General features: G+C 35.6%; 4 protein-coding genes across 11 annotated transcripts; all 4 read left to right on the plus strand.

The window, feature by feature from the left end:
• The first annotated feature begins 304 nt into the window (after positions 1–304).
• On the plus strand, positions 305–4,906 carry LOC110816744 (S-locus lectin protein kinase family protein). Of its 3 annotated transcripts, XM_088222687.1 has the most exons (3): positions 316–442; positions 974–1,095; positions 1,281–4,906. In XM_088222687.1, the coding sequence occupies exons 2-3, from the start codon at positions 1,037–1,039 to the stop codon at positions 3,730–3,732; spliced, it is 2,511 nt and encodes an 836-aa protein (XP_088078813.1). In that variant the 5' UTR covers positions 316–442; positions 974–1,036; the 3' UTR covers positions 3,733–4,906. The 3 variants fall into 3 exon arrangements, with proteins under 3 accessions (XP_088078816.1, XP_088078813.1, XP_088078808.1); XM_088222690.1 differs by lacking the exon at positions 974–1,095 and having other exon boundaries at positions 305–442; XM_088222682.1 differs by having other exon boundaries at positions 974–4,906.
• A 2,449-nt stretch (positions 4,907–7,355) lies between these two features.
• LOC110816795 (glycine-rich protein) lies at positions 7,356–9,878 on the plus strand. The gene is made up of 4 exons (XM_022045119.2): positions 7,356–7,510; positions 9,083–9,186; positions 9,290–9,449; positions 9,569–9,878. The coding sequence occupies exons 1-4, from the start codon at positions 7,492–7,494 to the stop codon at positions 9,604–9,606; spliced, it is 321 nt and encodes a 106-aa protein (XP_021900811.2). The 5' UTR covers positions 7,356–7,491; the 3' UTR covers positions 9,607–9,878.
• A 2,252-nt stretch (positions 9,879–12,130) lies between these two features.
• PRORP1 (proteinaceous RNase P 1) lies at positions 12,131–17,385 on the plus strand. 6 transcript variants are annotated; one of them, XM_088222723.1, is made up of 9 exons: positions 12,131–12,436; positions 12,537–12,608; positions 12,810–12,934; positions 13,148–14,414; positions 15,199–15,288; positions 15,371–15,552; positions 16,303–16,447; positions 16,796–16,864; positions 16,965–17,385. In XM_088222723.1, exons 4-9 carry the CDS (start codon positions 13,236–13,238, stop codon positions 17,061–17,063), a joined length of 1,764 nt encoding a protein of 587 aa, XP_088078849.1. In that variant the 5' UTR covers positions 12,131–12,436; positions 12,537–12,608; positions 12,810–12,934; positions 13,148–13,235; the 3' UTR covers positions 17,064–17,385. The 6 variants fall into 6 exon arrangements, with proteins under 6 accessions (XP_088078849.1, XP_088078827.1, XP_088078837.1 ...); XM_088222701.1 differs by having other exon boundaries at positions 12,131–12,703; positions 12,779–12,934; XM_088222711.1 differs by having other exon boundaries at positions 12,131–12,608.
• Positions 17,386–18,046: 661 nt separating this feature from the next.
• On the plus strand, positions 18,047–18,702 carry LOC148270471 (large ribosomal subunit protein eL27x-like). The gene has a single exon (XM_088222739.1). It carries the CDS (start codon positions 18,112–18,114, stop codon positions 18,517–18,519), a length of 408 nt encoding a protein of 135 aa, XP_088078865.1. The 5' UTR covers positions 18,047–18,111; the 3' UTR covers positions 18,520–18,702.
• The last annotated feature ends 1,040 nt before the right edge of the window (positions 18,703–19,742 follow it).

Below are 19,742 nucleotides of genomic sequence, written 5' to 3' on the forward strand. Positions count from 1 at the left end.
CAAAACATACCCACCAAATCACACTGTCATAAATCCAACTCGCATTCTCAATTTCCCACACCCGTATCTCTCACGCAAGTCTCCGATTCTTCTCAACTCATGCTACCAGCGAAGGAGTTCAAAATCATCCTCATCGCAGAACCCATCAAAGGACCTCCCCATACACGGTCTAATTCTCTTCACATTCTCGTTGATCCTTCTTTGTTTTAGGCTATTCTCCAATGCCTTTTTACCCAATTTCCATTATTGTTGGCGAGATCTCATTGCTTTATCTCAAGAAGCTGAGGTGAAAGCCAGAACCTATCCCAAGCATTTATGTCAAGCCATTGTTGCTTATGAGGATCGCAGGTTTTTCAGCCATTTTGGGATCGACCCACTTGGAATTTCCCGGGCAGTTTTGTCGTTTGGAGCTCTGGGAGGTGGTAGCACCATAACCCAGCAGGTGAATTGAATGTTGGTTGTTGGGTGTTATTTTCGTGCAGACAATGTGTTTGTTGATTTTACTCTCAGTCAAAATTGCTTAATTTTATTATTTAAAAAGTATGATTAGTATCTTGTGATTGTTTATTTTTAAATGTTTGTTTAACGTCGTTGGTGCTTGAACGTGGTTTACAAAGTTTGATTAATGTTGGTTGAATGAATTCTTTATGAATAACTCGTAAGAACTACCGATTCTATTGTTACTTGAGAAATCATTTATTAAAATAAAACTTCGGCAGGCAAAAATGGTATCAAACATTTATTTTTTAGGATGGTAATCTTCTTCCTTGATGGACATATATCACATAAAATAGTTGGTTATGTTGTAGGTTTTGATTTTTCAAGTGAGAAAAAAAATGTAGGGAGAGAATTTGGGGCTTCTTGTCTTGGATAAACACTTCCTTGGGTATGACCAATGCTGGAATTTCATTTCATATCTTACGTTCCCAGCTGATGTTAGCAATAATTAAAAGATTGTCTGCACACCTACTAGGAGAGAGAGAGAGACAGTTTCAATGGTCAACGCTAAACTCACAACCAGAATTGAAGAGAAGAAATGGAGAAAACCAGAGCAGACCAATTCAATCCTCATTCATCCCCCTCATATCAAAACTTGTACTTTCTCTTTTCTGTTATTCTTTCTGTCAAACCTCTATGGGATCCTTCCTCTTCTTCTTCACAAGTTTCTTGTTCCTTACTCCCATTTCTGGTATTTCTTTCTTGGAGTTCATACATCCAGATTTCACTGCTTCCTACTTTCAATTCATTGATAACCATGGCACCTTCTTATCCTCTCGCAGCGGAATGTTTAAAGCTTCTATCTTCAATCCTGGGGCTCAACAGATGAACTTTTACTTGTGTGTCATCCATGTTGCATCAAACACCATTATTTGGTCTGCTAATCACGATGCACCCATCTCAAGTTCTGGTAAAATGAATCTTACTGTCAAAGGAATTACCATTGCTGATCAAAATGGCAATTCCAGATGGTCCACGCCACCATTGCAGTCATCAGTACATGCATTACTGTTGACTGAGATGGGAAATCTTGTTTTACTCGATCAATTTAATGCTTCTCTATGGGAGAGTTTCCATCATCCAACAGACACACTCGTAATTGGACAACATCTACCAGCTGGGTCTTTTCTGTCAAGTGCTCTATCAGCTGATAACTTATCAACTGGGGATTATAGACTCATAATCACCGGATCTGATGCAGTAATGCAGTGGCATGAACAGACATATTGGAAATTGTCGATGCAAGTCATAGCATTTGTGAACTCGAATTATGCAGTGGAATATATGGCGATAAACAGAACAGGTCTTTACCTGTTCGGTCAAAATGATTCACTAATTGTAATTCAGGTTCCCCTGCCTCCAACATCATCCAACATCCGAATAGCCAAGCTGACTTCATCTGGCCAATTTACAGTTACTACCTTTTCTGCTGATGGCTGGAAACAGGAATTTGTGGGGCCAGTTGATGGTTGTCAAATACCGTTTATCTGTGGCAGGGTTGGACTATGTACTAATGATGCTACATACAGCAACCCAACCTGCTCATGTCCTGCAAACTTCCATTCAGCTTCAGACAACATCAGGGGTTGTGTGCCAAGCGATCAATCCTTTTCTTTGCCATTTGCTTGCAATTCAACCCATGATGGCAGCAAGTTGAATATGTCTGATGTTTCATATCTGACACTTGGCTATGGAGTGAATTACTTTGCCAATCGTTTCTCTGAGCCCGTAAAACAAGGAGTAAGCTTCTCCACTTGTAAGGAACTTTGCTCAATGGATTGTTCATGCTTGGGAATTTTCTATGGAAATCCATCCAATTCGTGCCATATAGTAGAAAAAGAGCTGGGTTCTATTACATTGAACAGTGCAGATGAAAATGTCTTGCAGGGCTATATTAAAGCTCTTGTCCTACCAACTGATGCAAACGGTCCAATCAACCATAGGCCAGAATTTCCTGTGGCTGCTCTGGTTCTCTTACCTTTCACTGGTTTCTTTCTATTAGCTGCACTAGGTTTTCTTTGTTGGAGAAGAGGAATATTCAAAAAGAATAGGAAGCTAAAATTTGGGCACTCAGTCTCTTCACAAGACCTGGATGCATTCTGCATCCCTGGGTTACCTCAAAGGTTTGACTACGAAGAGCTAGAGGTGGCTACTGATAACTTTAAGACCCAGATAGGGTCAGGTGGGTTTGGTTCTGTCTACAAAGGTATACTGCCTGATAAATCTGTTGTGGCAGTGAAGAAGATAACAAATTTAGGTGTCCAAGGGAAAAAAGATTTCTGTACTGAGATTGCGGTCATTGGAAATATACACCATGTCAATTTGGTCAAGTTGAGAGGGTTTTGTGCCCAAGGGGGACGGAGACTATTGGTTTATGAGTATATGAACCGTGGTTCACTGGACCGTACTCTCTTTGGCAGTGGACCTGTCATAGAATGGCAAGAAAGGTTCGATATAGCACTTGGGACAGCACGTGCACTTGCATACTTGCACTGTGGCTGTGAACAAAAGATTATCCATTGTGACGTCAAACCAGAGAACATTCTCTTGCATGATCATTTTCAGCCAAAAATCTCTGATTTCGGGCTTTCAAAGCTCCTAAGCCCTGAACAATCTAGCCTGTTCACGACAATGAGAGGTACTCGGGGGTATCTTGCCCCTGAATGGCTTACTAACTCAGCAATTTCAGAGAAAACTGATGTTTATAGTTTCGGGATGGTATTGCTTGAACTCGTGAGTGGTAGGAAAAACTGCCTACTGCGATCACAAAGCCATTGCATGGATGATGAGAACAGTAGTGGCTCCCAATCTTCATCATCAGGATCCAGATTTATTTATTTTCCACTATATGCATTGGAGATGCACGAGCAAGGAAGATACCTGGAGCTTGCTGACACAAAGTTGGAAGGACGAGTAATGAGTGAAGAGGTGGAGAAATTGGTGTGTATTGCTTTGTGTTGCGTTCATGAAGAACCATCATTAAGGCCAAATATGGTTACTGTTGTTGGTATGTTGGAAGGTAGGATTCCAGTAACCCGGCCAAGAATGGAGTCTTTGAATTTCTTACGCTTCTATGGCCGCAGGTTTTCTGAGGCTTCTACAATAGAAGAAGAAGAACGGGAAAGTGATGTTATGTTGTATCAGCAAGCAAATGCCTCCTGTACAAGTTCAGCAAGTGGCTCTCAACATTACTTTTCTTACATCTCCTCACAGCAGATCTCTGGCCCTAGATAGTATTGATTAATGGCTGAGATTTTTGTAGCTCTTGTGGTTTTTGGAATGGATATACAACCATAAATTGTATGTGATATAGAATTCTTGTTTGTTTATTCTCTTTGAACTAAAGTTAAATATGTAATTATCATCTTTCAAAGTCCAATGGAGTATTGTAGCAGTCATTTATCTACCTTACATATTACTATTAACTGTTCATTTGAGTCAATAACTAGGTGTACTTGTATGTAAATTGGATTTGTAGTTTGTCTCAGCAATATCAATGCTGGATTAACTTTTTTACACAGTTTTGTAATCGAACACTTTGTCTCTGGTGTGAAAAGATGCTGAAAATTTTAGTCAATATGGATTTATAGGTGTGTGCTATGATGGTTGGTCATTGTATATCCAGGGCTCCAAATCGAGATTTATTCCTCTTTCTGTATCTTCATTGTCTTGTTCTTTCTGTATATCCATTGCGATTACTTCATTGTCTTGTTCTTTCTCGAGTTAGTTGATGTTCACGACTTGTTAGATAATGCTGACTTTTCCAAAAGTAAGTTCAGAGCTATTATCTAAAATTTAGCATGTAATATCTGTTGATAGTTGGTTTTTGATGGGTATTCAACTGACGACATTTGAGACAAAGTTCCTCAGCCCCGATAGTGGTCTCCATTCTGGAAGAGGAATGCATAGCATGAAAACAAAAAAATTAGTAAGGAAAGGACTTATTGGGATTTTTTTTTTCTCTCTCTTCGCTTAGGCTTCTAGGACTTTTGTTATATTGGAACTGCAATGAGGTTATGAAGGTTGATGACTCTTTTGATATGTTGGGGCAAAAATCTAATCCATACAGTGAAGAAGGTTATCCGGCTCTTTTTCAGATACCTTATTGGAATAAGTTATTCTATACCAGAGTGATTATATCCTGAAGATTATTTTTGTGCACACATATTATTTGCATACTTTCTTAATGAGTATAAGAACATTCTGTTGCTTTTTATTTCCTAGAAATTCTTATTTTTTTGTTGAGCCAAACTTTGTAGTAGCTGTTTTGGAACTGAAATCATTACAAGCTTCCAAAGTTCTGGAAGGAAGACTAAATTAAGTCTTACTGTAGTTTTTTTTGTTTTATATTGATTTTGAAAGCTTTTGATTTTTTATTACAACTGTTTAATTTTGTTTTCTTTCTCACCCTGGCAGCTAGTCAAGAACTCTTTTCTTAGAAATGAGCCCACCTTCTCAAGAAAGATTGTTGAGATGGTGTTGGCAGTAGCACTTGAAAGGAAAGTGTCAAAACAAGGAATATTAAGCACATACCTGAGTAAGGTCTCTTTTCTTGCCTTATGCTTCTTTCATCATCCCTTATTTGTTTATTTATTTATTTTTTAATTAAAAGGAAGTCATATCCCTTAGTTTAAGGGGCACTACATATATTTGTTTCCAATACTTATGTGAATGGTTTTTTTTTTTTAATTTGTTTTCTGTTTGACAAAATGCATTCTTCAAATTCATTTTTAGAAAAATATAATTTGTGGTTGTAGGAAAAATCCAACTACAATATTTCTAGCTGCATTTAGATTTCCAATTTTTGTGCTGGTTTTTCTTCTTCACTGTTCACCCTGAGTTATAAGAAGTTCACACTTGCTAAAAGTTATAAGACTTCTTCATTGTTGCTCTTTTGATATATTATCCTATTTTAACTTATTATTTCGTGCAACATGAAACAATGTTCGAGCAGAAAATTGTTTGAGATAAATGGCTATTGAACGAACATAGATAAGAACATAAGATGAAGTGTAACCAGGATATTATGGGTATAGCCTACTTAGCTTCTGGCTTTCTTTCCGCTTGATGACCGTTGGACTCATTTTGACTTTTGGGCTCATGTTATATGTTAAACCGAGCTACATTAGCCACATGTCTCCTTGTGGAATATGTTGTCTGGTTGCTCTTTTGGGATACCATCATTGACTGGGTGCTCGCCAATAAGTTGGAAGAGAAGATAAAAAGCATTTGAAATAAAGTTAATCATAATGTGGACAATGGCTAGATAAAAGTAACATGCCAATATTGGGAACTAGTTTATTTTTGTTTTTCCTGAATCATGTGTCTAGTGACAATAAGCATACATGATTGATGTCACAGATATACTGGGGACATGGTATTTATGGAATCGAGTCAGCATCGCTTTTCTATTTCGGAAAGCATCCTTCTCTTCTGAGTTTGGGAGAGTCAGCAATGCTTGCTGGGATCATACCTGCACCGGAACTTCGATCACCATTCAGGGACCCTAGCAGGTACGTTTTCTGTTGTTGAATTACTCCTTTTACTTGTTCTTGCTTGCTATTGTGTCTATTCACTAATATTGCTTAGTTCATAGGCTGTGTTAGAATTTAAAGCCTTTTGCAATTCACTCATTGTACTCGTCCAGTACTTCTTTTGTTAGTTAGATACTCTATCCAGTATTTTATAGGATAAATAGGTGCTTATGGAAAAACAGATAAAACTAGAAGATAAGTTCTTACTTTGTTGCAGAGGGAAGACATTCCAAGCTAGAGTTCTGAAAAGGATGGTGAAAGTTGGATATCTTGATATAGAGACAGCACTTTCCGTTGTGAAACAATGTCTTCATCTACGTCATGATAGGCGGGAGCGTGCGGATGGATTGCTCTACCTGTTTCCTTTAACCATGGAGGTTAGTGAAATTTTCATGTGCTATCAGCCTCTTTTGATTACCATGTCCCCGATTGCCCATCATCCTCAAGGACATAAAGAGTAAATTAGTTCACAAACTTCTATATACTAAGAGTAAATCACCTGGAGACCTCCATTTTTTTCAATCTTCATTTTCCACAACTGTTAATTCTGAAATACAAACATATGTGAATTCTAAAAAGTAAAAATTCGAAGTACGTTTCTACAGCTAACTCATGTTCTGAATGCGTTCTCCTGTATTTTTCATTTGATATATTTAGCTCTGTTGTCTATTCATTTGATTGTCTATATTGAAATGTGTTTTATCCGTCTTATCTGATTGTTGGATTCTGTTTCATTTTTATTCTCTAGAAATTTGAAGGGTCCAATAAACTGAACAATTTCTGCAACTTCTCAACTTTCAAGTGTATATGGGACTGGAAAAAGGAAAGCAAGACATGGGAAGCATTTGAGGACATGGAAACATGGGCGGCTAAGATACAGCATGAAACCCAACCAAAATCTTTCAATTTGAAGGTGAAAATGAATATGTTCATGATGCAAATGGAAAGGAACAAAAATGCCCTTATTAAAGATTGCCATAATTCATGAACTGCTTTCAGTATTTTTACAGAGTTCCACCTTAAGGTGGATTATTTTGAAAATTTGTATGGGACTAGACATGATCTTTCTTTCTTCTAAAATTGAAATTAACTCAAATGTAAAAGAATAGCAAATATAACCATTGCACCAAACTCGGTTGTTCTCTTACATTGGATATGATTAATCATTTTAGGTTGTTGCAAGAAAAGAACTTTTACGAGACCAAGAGTGGTCTGTGCCAGTATGACACCTAACGGTCTGACATGTCATTAAAAGTAATATAAATGCCATACCAATAGCCAATAAAAATGTGACACGTGTCTTTCCACGTCAAGCTTGACGTGTCCCTGCCAATGAAAATCAAAAGAAGTAACTTGCCGTTAAAGATCACGGTTAAATCAATGAATCGTTCACAAGCCTCGGTACCCAATATAAAGACCAGAATTCTGCCATTTTTCGGAAGTCTCCAGAAGTACTCTCATGGCCTACGTTGAGCGAGGTCAGCTCTCTCTCTCTCTCTCTCTCTCTCTCTCTCTCTCTCTCTCTCCAATTAACATTTTTCTCGATGATGTGGGGAAAATTCTTGATTAAGAAGTTAGTTTATCATCTTCCATTTCATTTAATAATGACCGGATTCGGACTTTTTCTATGTTGGATTGATTTGTATTTCGATTTTTAGGGTTCCTTTTCTAGCAATTAAAAGGAGATTAAGCAGTTCGTATTTCGCTTCTTTGTTTGTGACTGATCATGTCTATCCCGCTAACTTTTGGTTTGCGATTCTCTTCCGTTGTTTTCTTAATATGATCATGAAGTTCTTTTTATTTGGGGGTAGACCTTCGTTAATTGCCGCTTGAATGAATATGTGAGGATAGCAATGCTTACTAGAAATCGCAGCAATTTGAGATCATTCTAATCGAACGCAAAATGATGTTCTTCAGCAGTGACAGCTGCTAAGTTTGGGCGTTTGTAATGTGATTGCTCCTTTAGTCATCTGGTAATGTGCTCCGCGTTGTTTTGGATCAATATTTAATGTTTGCTAGGTTTGGGGAATTTATTTGTTAAGAAAAATTGATTCATTCATTTTGTTAATTTTTTTTCCTTTATCCTTGCAAATGTATCAAGACATATGACTGCAAGTTATTGGAAAGTTAAAAAACGCAATATTGAGCTATAAAAATTTAATAACGCTTCAATTTAAGGTGTAGTTTTTCTTTAATTTATGCCCTGTAACAAATTGATGAGTTTGTGCCTACTTGCGTTGGATGCATTTTCTCTTTTTCAGAAGCTTCTTTACCCTCTTCTTCAGCCTTTTTCCCCTCTCTCTTAACCCAAAAAGATAGTTTTCTCTTTTCCTTTGCAACTGAACCTAACGCAATTAAACCTTGATTTTAGTTTGTTGCAATCAGCTACAAGAATCTTTCCCTAACATGTATCAAGACCATACTCTTGGACGGCTCCTTTTTCCCACTTCACTCTTTTGAAAATTTTGCAACTTGGAAGTTATCACTTGTTAATCATAATTGTGCAAAGCCAAATATGATTTAGAAAATTGTAGGAATTATTATATATTGAGTTTGGATGTTATAAAGTAATGTTAGGAGGGATATTCCTAAGATTTACAGCTATCTAAGGTAAGTTTCAAGAATGATAGAATTGTTTTCTATGTATTCTTCATTCCATTACATCTTTGCGGATATTTTATTCATTTTGTTTTCTGTATATTACTTGATTGAAATATCTGAGATAAGTTTAAGAATGATAGAATTGTTTTCTATGTATTCTTCATTCCATTACATCTTTGCGGATATTTTATTCATTTTGTTTTCTGTATATTACTTGATTGAAATATCTTGTGCATTATGTACCTTTCACTATTGACAGTTAAGTGGTATAACCAGCTGAACCGCTACTTTAGCCTGTCTTTTTTACCAATTGATAGACGTTTTCAGTGTAATCTACATAATTGCTTGTGATTTTTTAATGAATACCTGTGTGGCTGAAAATAAACTACGGACAATATCTCTGCCATATTTCTTCTTTTTCCAGTTGTTAACTTGCTTGGTTTGTCCAGGTGTAGTGAAATCCAAGCGATCAATATGGCGTCTAAGGACAATCACGGATTTCTTCTGGGCCATTGTCAATTTTATTGGAGCATTTTTTGCAACAATGTTCTCGGTAAGACAGTAATCTTTTTGGTTAGTTGTTGGTAATGCAAGCAATTTATTCGCAACAAATTGAGACTTGATGTTCCTAACTCTTCCCTTCCTCCATGCTTTAGATGGAGAAGTCAAATGCTTACAAGAAAGGCTCTGGTTCAAGCAAGAAATGGGATGGTGGACCTGGAGGTCCTGGTAGTGGTCCATATGGTGGTGGTGGTGGTGGTGGGGGTCCACGTCGTCCACCTCGTGGTCTAGACAATGTTCGGGGAATTGACCATAGTAAGTTCATCTATTTCCCTTTGTTTCTTTTGAACTTCGACCCACCAAAGTGTTTAATCTGTTACAGACAGCAAAAAATTGAACATGTATAATATTTATGTTTTGTGGTTAAATTCCAGATGCCCTACCAGCTTGCGGTTCCTGCTGTGGTGGCTAAGAGTCTGAGGTATCACTATGAAGGTTGCTGTCACATCTTTATATGCTTAGGCTGCAATGTATTCTTTTCTGAGTTGGAACTTGTTAATGTGTTGATGTATAGCTTAAAGACCATGTAAAACAAGAGAATGTTTGTGCAGTCTCTTCTCTTGGATGTATTTTCCGACTGGTAGATATTTTACTAAAATAATATTTTTTTTTTTGGGAATGTTACTTAAATAAGTATAAGAGGTGGAGTAATCTTCGTTAAATAAAAGAATATTTCATGAGTAACTACTGTTTGGGGACCGCAGTTACCGCAACCTACTTCCTACGACTCTGCATGAGCTTCCTTGGTTCTATTAAAAGGTTGAAGAAATCTACCTTGAGGATGTGTCCGTTCTACGACCCTTGAATCCACTGACTGCTAACTAGCCACGGTCAGAATATAATTAATTCATCATCTAATTTTCCTTTTCAGGTCGTTAATTGCATTTATGTAAGAGAGAATAAAATTTTTTGATTCCTATACTCTTAAGATCTACATTCTGAATAGGAAATCGAATAATATAGTTATATGGAAAAAAAAAACACTAATAAAGTCCTAAGCTCGAGGAAATTAAAATCTTGCCATGCCTAAATAAATTGGAAATTTAGTTGATTTTTCTTTCCAAACCTGTATCTTCTTATTTTGCATCACCTGCGCTATAAATGTATTTCGAGAGAAACGAATTAACCTCGTCAGTTGGAAAAAAAAAAAAAGAAAAAGAAAAATATTCCGCTTACAAGTTTTCCACTAATTGGTAGATTATTTATTAATTAGAACGTTGTGGTATCTCTTTCTTAAGATTTTATTGAGCTACTTATATACTGTTGCAGCCTAATTATCGTAGTAGCTGGCAATGTGATTTACTTTTCTTATGTGTGTTATATTAGCTTATTAATATTAATTAGTAGAAAGAAAATTTATTTTTCGAAATTTTCATCTTGTTTCAGTGAAATTCTTGTTGATCGAAGAGCGTTGGAAGGATGGAACACTGGATAGTGACGGCGCTCGTGGTGTTTGCTGTAGTTGCGTTGGGACTATTTGCCGGTTGTCACCATTTGTGTTTTGGCTCAAGAAGATCGGTGCAGAGGTCTGAACCTGCCTCTGCATCTCATCCTGAACCTGAAGCTGCCGCCGATGATGCAGCTGATGATGCCGCTCGTACTCCCTCTAATTCTGCATAAATTAATAGCAAATTTTATAGCCTAGTCAAGCCTTTATTTATTTTTCTCTAGTTACATAATTTTTCATATGATATTTTTATTTAATTGGATTAATACCAATGTATTAACTATCAAATAAATAACCAGTGGTCTTCGCTGCTGGATTTTAATTGATGGTAATTTTATACAATGCTTAAATTTACTTTTAAATAATTATATTTACATTTTATAATTTGCATTTGACATTCACACTTTTAATTTCTTCAATCATCGATTTACTTTAAAATTCCAACTTTAAAGTAATCCTTTTTAACCGAATATAAATAATTGATGTAGCAAAAGAAAATTATTGCAGCTATGTCCTCTAGCACAACTCTCTACAGGAGTAAAAAGAACGCTCAGTTTCTACCATAAAATTTAGCTCCTGCAAGTCTTAAACTGAGTATGTAAATATATTTGTATGGTTTAATATTCTAACCACTAATTAAACCACTAACATTTTTTTATCCCTACTCATAAAATGTCAAAACTATCAAAATAAAAACTCGAAACATACATAACTAATTTAAGTTAACATTTTCTCCCAAAAAAAAAAAATAAAAAAAGACACTTTTATATTTGGAGTTATACACTTATTTTCTAAATTAATAAAACATATTAAATAAGATTAAAAAGACCTGAGTAGTCTTAATTTTTTTTGTGTTCAAACAATACATTAAAATACCACATCCTTTTCCTCATTATATTACAAAGTTAAGTTATTTAATAATAAATAAACAAATAAATTTCAATATACATAATATATATAAATCAACATATGTTATATTAATAAAACAAATATTAATTTACTTTGCATCAAAGATTAATATATTAATATTTAAAATTTTAATTAATTAATTTTTGTAAAAAATATATCGTCTAACTTTTAGTAGAAGATGTTCTTGAAAGAAAAAATTGCTAAAAAGCAAATGATAATAAAAAACAATATAATTAATTAAAATAATTAAATAAATTTTAAATATGTTTAGTTAATTATATGATAATTTTTTTTATCAAATATTTTTTATTATTTAATATTGATAGATAAATATACTTAATTTTTAAAATATGAAATGACATATAATAAAAAAATATTTTAGGCATTTTCTAAAAATATGCTGATTTTGATTATATTACCAAAATGAGAAGTTTGTATATACATTTTCATAATACAAAATAAATTTAATATAGATTAAATTATGAGGTCAGTTTTGTAATTTACTGACAAATTTGCAAATACCAACTTTCTGATACATCTTATTTTATTCTTATTTTTAGTATTATATCTATTTTCGAGTGAAAAATAAAAAATACAAAAAGAAGAGAAAAACTCTAGCAGAACAGAAATATCATTCGCTCTTACTACACTATTTGGACAAGCGTGTTTCCCATAGGTGGAGCTGTCTGAAGGGGAAGAGCCAAAACTTCCGCCTCTTCAGTCAATCCGAACGAATCAGTGGATTAGTCAGGAAGATGCTGATGGCTTTGGGCCACGCTCTAATTGTTGACTGCTTGGGCGAGCATTTGAAAGGAGCAGCAGTGGCTTCCGTCGTGGACCAAAGCTGCTTCGCATGATTGCCGACTACGTGTTCGACATAATGCCGGTGAGTCAAATGGCATCTTTCAGCTTCTCCTGCCATGCGCGCTTTAGTAGAGTATCAAATGTCGATATCATCCTCTAATTTCCAGTTTCTCCACGTCAAGATGTCGGCAGTTGACACCCACGGAAAATGTTGAAGTGAAAATCAATCTATGGAGAATCAGTTGAAGTCAGAAGTATCCAAGTGCATGATTGAAGGGATCTTAGCCCCCCTCCAAAAAAAAAAAGAAAGAAAGAAAGAAGTAGTAAAATTAAAGCAAATACGAAATATGTATGTTTATTCATGTATATATAGTTATATAGCCTTAGATTTTAATGCTCATAGTTTAGAGGCTTGCATGTCCAGAATTTTCAAGAAATTTGCCTTGAATTGGTAGACTACCAGCTCATACGGTTACTCATGTGTTCGACCAACTGCCCCACTGAAAACTATGGAGATGACCGCAGTATCTACATGGAATTAGCAAGAAACATCAAGCCCACAAAAGAATAGTAATGAAAGGTCATTGAATATCGGAAACTATGCACGAGTTTTTGTTTCGTCGTGTAGTACTCAAGCTGGGTTATTTGTATAGTTCATTTGTGGAGTTTTCATTTTTATTTTCGTCCTCTTATTTGGATTTTCTTTTCCAACTTTGTATTGTTCATTTCTGTAGCCTTTCGTCTTCTTTTTCTTTTTTCTTTCTCGCCAACTTTGTGTTCTTCTTTCTCGCAGAGGATGCGCTCTGAGTTAATATAACCCACGAATTGCGCATTGAGTGAGTCCCACGTACAAGTAACAGTGACGCACTACGCAAGGAGGGATGCTGCACGCAACCTGTTTCGCTCCCTCACTCAGTAGAGCGACTTCTCCATTCTTATCGTTAATGTTCAAGTTTCCATTGCAGTTATTTCCCCGCAATAGCCGTCGCCTGTTTCTCCGCCATAGTTATCGATCTTCGGTTGCTTCTTCAGCCACGTGGGTCCATCGCTTTCCCATGGACGGACGTGCCCATCTGTGTACCGCAGCTATAGCTGCTAAGAAATTTGCCGTACCCGCGTCCGATCAAATTTCCAACAAGGCAAAGAAGAAAGCAAGGCGAGAATCTCCTGAGGGAGTGCTGAGGTACAAACTGGATATGTGCTCGAAGCACGGAGACCTCGTTGAGGCCCTTCACCTATACGATGAGGCACGGAGGGAGGGAGTACAACTTAGCCAGTACCATTACAATGTAATACTCTACTTGTGCTCTTCGGGTGGTTCTTCCGTTGAAGTAAGTGGAGATTGGGATGGTGAAAAGGACTCGGTTTTGGGGCTTAAGAGGGGCTTTGACATTTTCGGACAGATGGTTGCGGATAAAGTTGCTCCTAATGAGGCTACATTTACGAGTATAGCGAGGCTGGCTGTTGCAATGGACGATCCAGATAAAGCATTTGATTTAGTGAAGCAGATGACAAGTTTCGGTATCCCACCAAAACTGAGGTCATATGGACCAGCCCTCTTTGGTTTCTGTAAGAAGGGGAAGGTTGATAATGCTTATGAAGTTGATGCTCACATGGTTGAAGCTGGAGTAATGGCAGAAGAACCAGAACTTTCTGCTCTTCTGAAAGTTAGTGCTGACGGAAAGAAGGCAGACAAAGTGTATGAGATGTTGCAACGGCTGCGAGCCACTGTAAGGCAGGTCTCTGAATCAACTGCTGAGATTGTTGAAGATTGGTTTAAATCTGATGATGCTGCAACAGTTGGTGTGGATAATTGGGATGAAAACTTGGTAAAGGAGGGAATTGTAAAGGGAGGAGGAGGGTGGCACGGGCAGGGGTGGCTAGGGACTGGCAAATGGAACGTTGTCAGAACTCAGATGAATGAGAAGGGTGTATGCCGTTCTTGTGGTGAAAAGCTTGTTTGTATTGATATCAACCCAACAGAGACCGAAAATTTTGCTACCTCATTAACAAATTTGGCTTGCCAAAGAGAGGTCAGGGCTGACTTTACTTGCTTCCAGGTACAAGATCATTTTCCATTTGTTTTCCGTTTCTGAACCAATAAATGCAGTTTCTTTTTCTTTTCTGTGTTGCACTTGAATTTATAAATGCACGTTTCTTTCACTCTTTTATTTTTTCAATGACATGCAATTATGTATTTTATGGTGTTAACAAATAGTTTCCTATACAGGAAAAATATCAGTAAGTCCCTTTTTTTTCATTAAAATAGTATGGAAAAGCATCTAAAACTATCCCAAAGTCCAGGTAAGAAATATTGCCTGGTGGAGGAATGCCTTGAGTTATGGATTTCATAAATGACATTTGTTTTCTGTAGTTGGAAACATAATGATGCTAGAAGTTAACTCAACATTGATTTTTGACTCCTACAATAATTATGATTTATCAAAACATTCTTCCCTAGCTGGTTACAAATGGAATAACATGTTGATTATTTCATTTTCTATCAAAGAGGTTTTACTTCCTAATTAACTTTGTAAGTCCTTATTGAGATATGCTTGATGTGGATGCTGTAGACAAGAAGATCTGGTGGTGTTTTTGTTGATACCCATGGATGCAGGGTATTTTTACACTGTTACTTCTTTGAATGATACTAGACTTACAATGATTCTGTTCATATTCACATTCCATCCTTTGTCATCATTACTTATTACTTTTTTTTATAAAGAAATCATTAGTTACTTATATTATAAAAAAGTAATCCAGTTTTTGCTACTTTCAATTGCTATTGCTATGTTAAAATTATTGTCAGTGATGACTTGCTGATTTGAAGGTGAACTCGTGCAGGAGTGGCTGGAAACACATGGTCCATTTGATGCTGTTATAGATGGTGCTAATGTTGGCCTTATTAATCAACATACTCTCAGCTTTAACCAGGTAAGCAAGACTCCGCGAGTACACTTTAGGAGACTCCACATTCTGTTCCTTGTGACACTAATTGGATATCATTTGATTGTAGCTTAATAACGTGGTCAATCAATTACGTGAAATGAGCCCATCAAAGAGATTGCCACTTGTTATTTTGCATAAAAGTCGTGCAACTGGAGGTCCTGCTCAGAAGCCTAAAAACAAGTACTTGTTAGAAAGCTGGAAAAAGTCTGGTGCACTATATGCTACTCCTCCTGGTTCAAATGATGATTGGTTGGTCTCTATATCATGAACTATTGATGAATTGGGTTAAATTTATGAACTAAGCCATATTCATATTGCTATCTTTTTCTTTCTTTAATGTGCTCTCGACTTCTGATACTCTGTCTTGGCGTGTGCTTTGAAATGAACCAGAGGGTGCTAAGCCTACAGTGGATATTTGCTTCCTCACAAATATATGTTCCTAGGAATATTGTTAGTCTGATCTTTTCAGCACGTCTATGATTTCCTCTTGCTTTCCATGTTAAGCTATGCATACTGATCTTATCTCTGTGAAATTATTTCATTTGGGGGTTGAGAAGGATGTTCAGCCCCCTCAGAAATGTGGAACTCTAATCATATCGAAAGTCCTTTGCTCCAAATCCTAATGTTAGACTGGCCGATTATGGAACCTTATTTGTTGCCCAAATGGTATAATAACCTGGGATCACATTTTCTATCATGTATATGATCTTTTGACCATGACATTGACAGACATCATCAGATAGCCACACTTTTGGAGTTCTCAGTGAGATTAATCAACCATGAAAATCTGAATGTAGATATATGTGATAATCCATGACTGGGTTACAGGTTAAGATTGTACTATATATTTGTTGTTAGTCTTTTTGTATTCATTGCGGCTGTTTTAGCAGTTGTAGCAATTGACTGAAATTTGTTAACAGTCAATTTAGAGTTAATCTTCATTTAGAGTTTCTACTGCAACTGTACGATTATGATCTTCTCAATCCATCATTTGCAAAGTTTGCTTGGAACTTTCCTTTACAGGTATTGGCTATACGCCTCTGTTAGTTGCAAGTGTTTATTGGTTACAAATGATGAAATGAGGGACCACTTGTTCCAGTTGCTAGGGACTAGTTTTTTCCCAAGATGGAAGGAAAAACATCAGGTACTTTTCCTCTTCCTTCTCCTCTTTTCAACCCAAGATGAACTTGGCCTGAATTACTGGTCTAGAAAACATTGAACCGTTACAATCCATGACGAACCATAATGATAACAATTTAAGGAGGTCCGGATGCCCGAGAAAATTTGCTGCTGTAGGAGCATATATTTTATCCATGTGAAAATGATTCCCTGTTGCCCCATCTTAATAGGAGCTGTCAGTAGTTGAACCTTCAAGAAGAATAACATCTTTACAAACATGGGAATCCATGATTATGGACGTTATGTTACTAAAGCATGTATGCAATTTGAAGAAAAAGGAATTCTAAACTATGCTTGGCTCTCTAATTTGCAGATTCGACTGTCGGTTTCAAGGAATGGACTTAAACTCCACATGCCTCCCCCTTATTCAATTGTTATTCAGGTGAGGATTGCTCTAGTTAATTACTACTGGTATACATTATTCCTTTTTTCATATGGAACTCCTTTCATAGTTACTTTAATAATGCTGTGAGGTACTGCAGGAATCAGAAAATGGTAGTTGGCATGTGCCAACCACCACAGGTGATGATCTTCAGACATCCAGGCAATGGTTATGTGCCACCAGAACCAGGTTGAGATAATTGGTTTTTGGCTAATCTGGCAGAGGAATGGGAAGAGAGAGCCTGGCCATGAGAGGCAGGAGTAAAGAAAGGTGATATCTTTATACTATTTGCTGTGTATGCTTTATACTCATTGGCAATTTAAGGTCCTGAAATAACTTTTTGCATTTGTTTAATTTATAAAAGGGTCAATTAATTTAATTATACTTTGTATTATGTTTAGAACAAATTTAAAAATCTCGTGAAATTTGTGTGTATCTCATCTAGAATATAATGTAAAATTGGAGAATGTATTTTAAATTCTTTTAGAAATGACAATTTCTGTATTATGTCTTCTTAATGACACTGCTGATCATGTTTAATCAAGACTATCTTCATTCCATCATCTCTTAGTTTCTCATCTAAAACTATTTTGCACAAAAAAAAAAAAAAAAAAGAATTGAAGAAATGTGTTGGAAATAAATGAATTATTTTTTCTAGAATTTATTTAAAAAGTATCATGTCAATTCTTTTAAAGTTTACTTATAATTAAATTTTCATTATTTTACAATTAAATTATAAATAATTTTTATATATTTAAATAATTTATTTGTACTCTCATACCTTTAGTCCTTTTAATGCTACGATGCGAGTCGTTTTAATATTACAATGCGTGTTTGAGAAATTTTTATTAGACGTTAATAAAATAATAATAATAATAAATCTCACAACAAAATTATAAGATTCAACGAAAAAATTGAATTTTTAGATAAAAAATATTCTCAATAAATTTATTTTATAGAAAATATTTTAAAACACATAAGTCAATTAAAATAGAAAAAAAAAAGTGATGTTCATTGTTAAAACACTTCAAGTTTAATCCCTTGCGTGTTTGCATTATGTGAAAATATTATAGGAGGAAACGGACCTAGAAAAGCCCGCAAGTCGCAGCCCATATTTCTCCAGCCCAAACTAGAGATTTCTAGGGTTTCACTGTGTGTGCCAGTGCTATAAATATATTTCTGTTTATCCCAAAACGCATTTAGGGTTTACGGAGAGGCGAAGTCGGGAGAGAGGAGAGAGGGAGAAAATGGTGAAGTTCCTGAAGCCAAATAAGGCCGTCATCGTCCTCCAGGGCCGCTATGCCGGCCGAAAGGCGGTTATTGTCAAGTCATTCGATGAGGGAAACAGAGACCGTCCCTATGGCCATTGCTTAGTTGCAGGGATCAAGAAGTACCCGAGCAAGGTCATCAGGAAGGACTCGACCAAAAAGACTGCCAAAAAATCCAGAGTGAAGGCCTTCATCAAGCTCGTTAACTATCAGCACTTGATGCCGACCCGTTATACCTTCGACGTGGACTTGAAGGATGTGGTCGCCGTCGATGCTCTTCAATCTAAGGATAAGAAGGTGACTGCTCTCAAGGAGACGAAAGCCAGATTCGAGGAGAGGTTTAAGACTGGGAAGAACAGGTGGTTTTTCACTAAGCTCAGGTTTTAGTTCTTTATTTTGTTTCAGTTTTAGTACCGACAATTAAGACGATCGAACTATTTTGAAATTTGTTGGATCTATGTTTTTTTGGGTTTATGCTTATTGAATTTTATAATGCTTATTGTTGCGTATGTTTATTGTTTTAATTTAGACTCTGATAGTTTTAAATTAGAAATATATTTGAATTTTGAATTTAAGCTGTTCATCTGCATTCAATTCGGATAATGAAATTTTAGATTTTGATTCAATTTGTCAGGATCTGATCAGGTTGTTTCAATCATATACATTTGAAATTAAATGTTTGTTACTAAAAGAAATTTAATTAATTCCTGCCAGTGCTGTTCCCTTTGTATGAGTAGAAAAATAAAGGTATGCTGACCTGATTGATAAATACTGCATCAATTATGATTTACAAATTTTTATAATTTGATAAATTGAAAAAGAAAAACCAATGCAAATCTGATTTGATTTTTGAGTATGGATCGATTCATTGATGGATGACAACATTGTTTAGGTCAGCAATCAAATAAAATTTCAGTTCAAGAACCAACATCTCTCTGCATTTCATGTATGTTGGGCAAAGGGTAAGGATAGATTTTGATGGTTGAGACTTAGGATTATGATTATCTGCATATGCATTTTTATTACTATCATGCATTTTGATCACGATTGGAATTAGGCATGCTAATTTGATCTGTTTGTGCATCTCTTTATGATGCAAATGCTAAAATCAAACTTGATTGGAATTAGGTCTTATTTTTTCGGGGTTTGGTCTTGGATTTGCTATTCAAATACTATGATTTTCAAACACGTTATAGGCTTTGTTGAGGGTAAGTAAGAGAATGGAATGAAGTAAATTGTTGGGGATTTTACTCTGCACAAGTTATTATTTAAATTTAAGTCTATGAATTATCTGAAATATTACCAAAATTTTTTTCTCTTACTATTTGGTAGCAGAAGCTATAAAATTACTTATATTCAGAATATTTTGATATGCCGTAAAAATTTTGACAAAGATAGTAATTATATTTTTCGTTTTGCTTATTGTTTATGACAGTTCGATAGAGTTTAAAAATTAAAATAATTGAATATTAAAATTAGTACAAATAGTCAATTTGTTTTATTTAGATGGAAAAATTAAAATTTTTAATTATTTTTATGCTCTTTTAAGTGATATGAGACAAACATGTCTTAATTATATTGTAATATTAAATTGGTTTTGTATTTTTAAA

This window comes from Carica papaya, chromosome 1 (genome assembly GCF_054855325.1).
Source record: "Carica papaya isolate Zhongbai chromosome 1, ASM5485532v1, whole genome shotgun sequence".
NCBI classification, from domain to species: Eukaryota; Viridiplantae; Streptophyta; class Magnoliopsida; order Brassicales; family Caricaceae; genus Carica; species Carica papaya.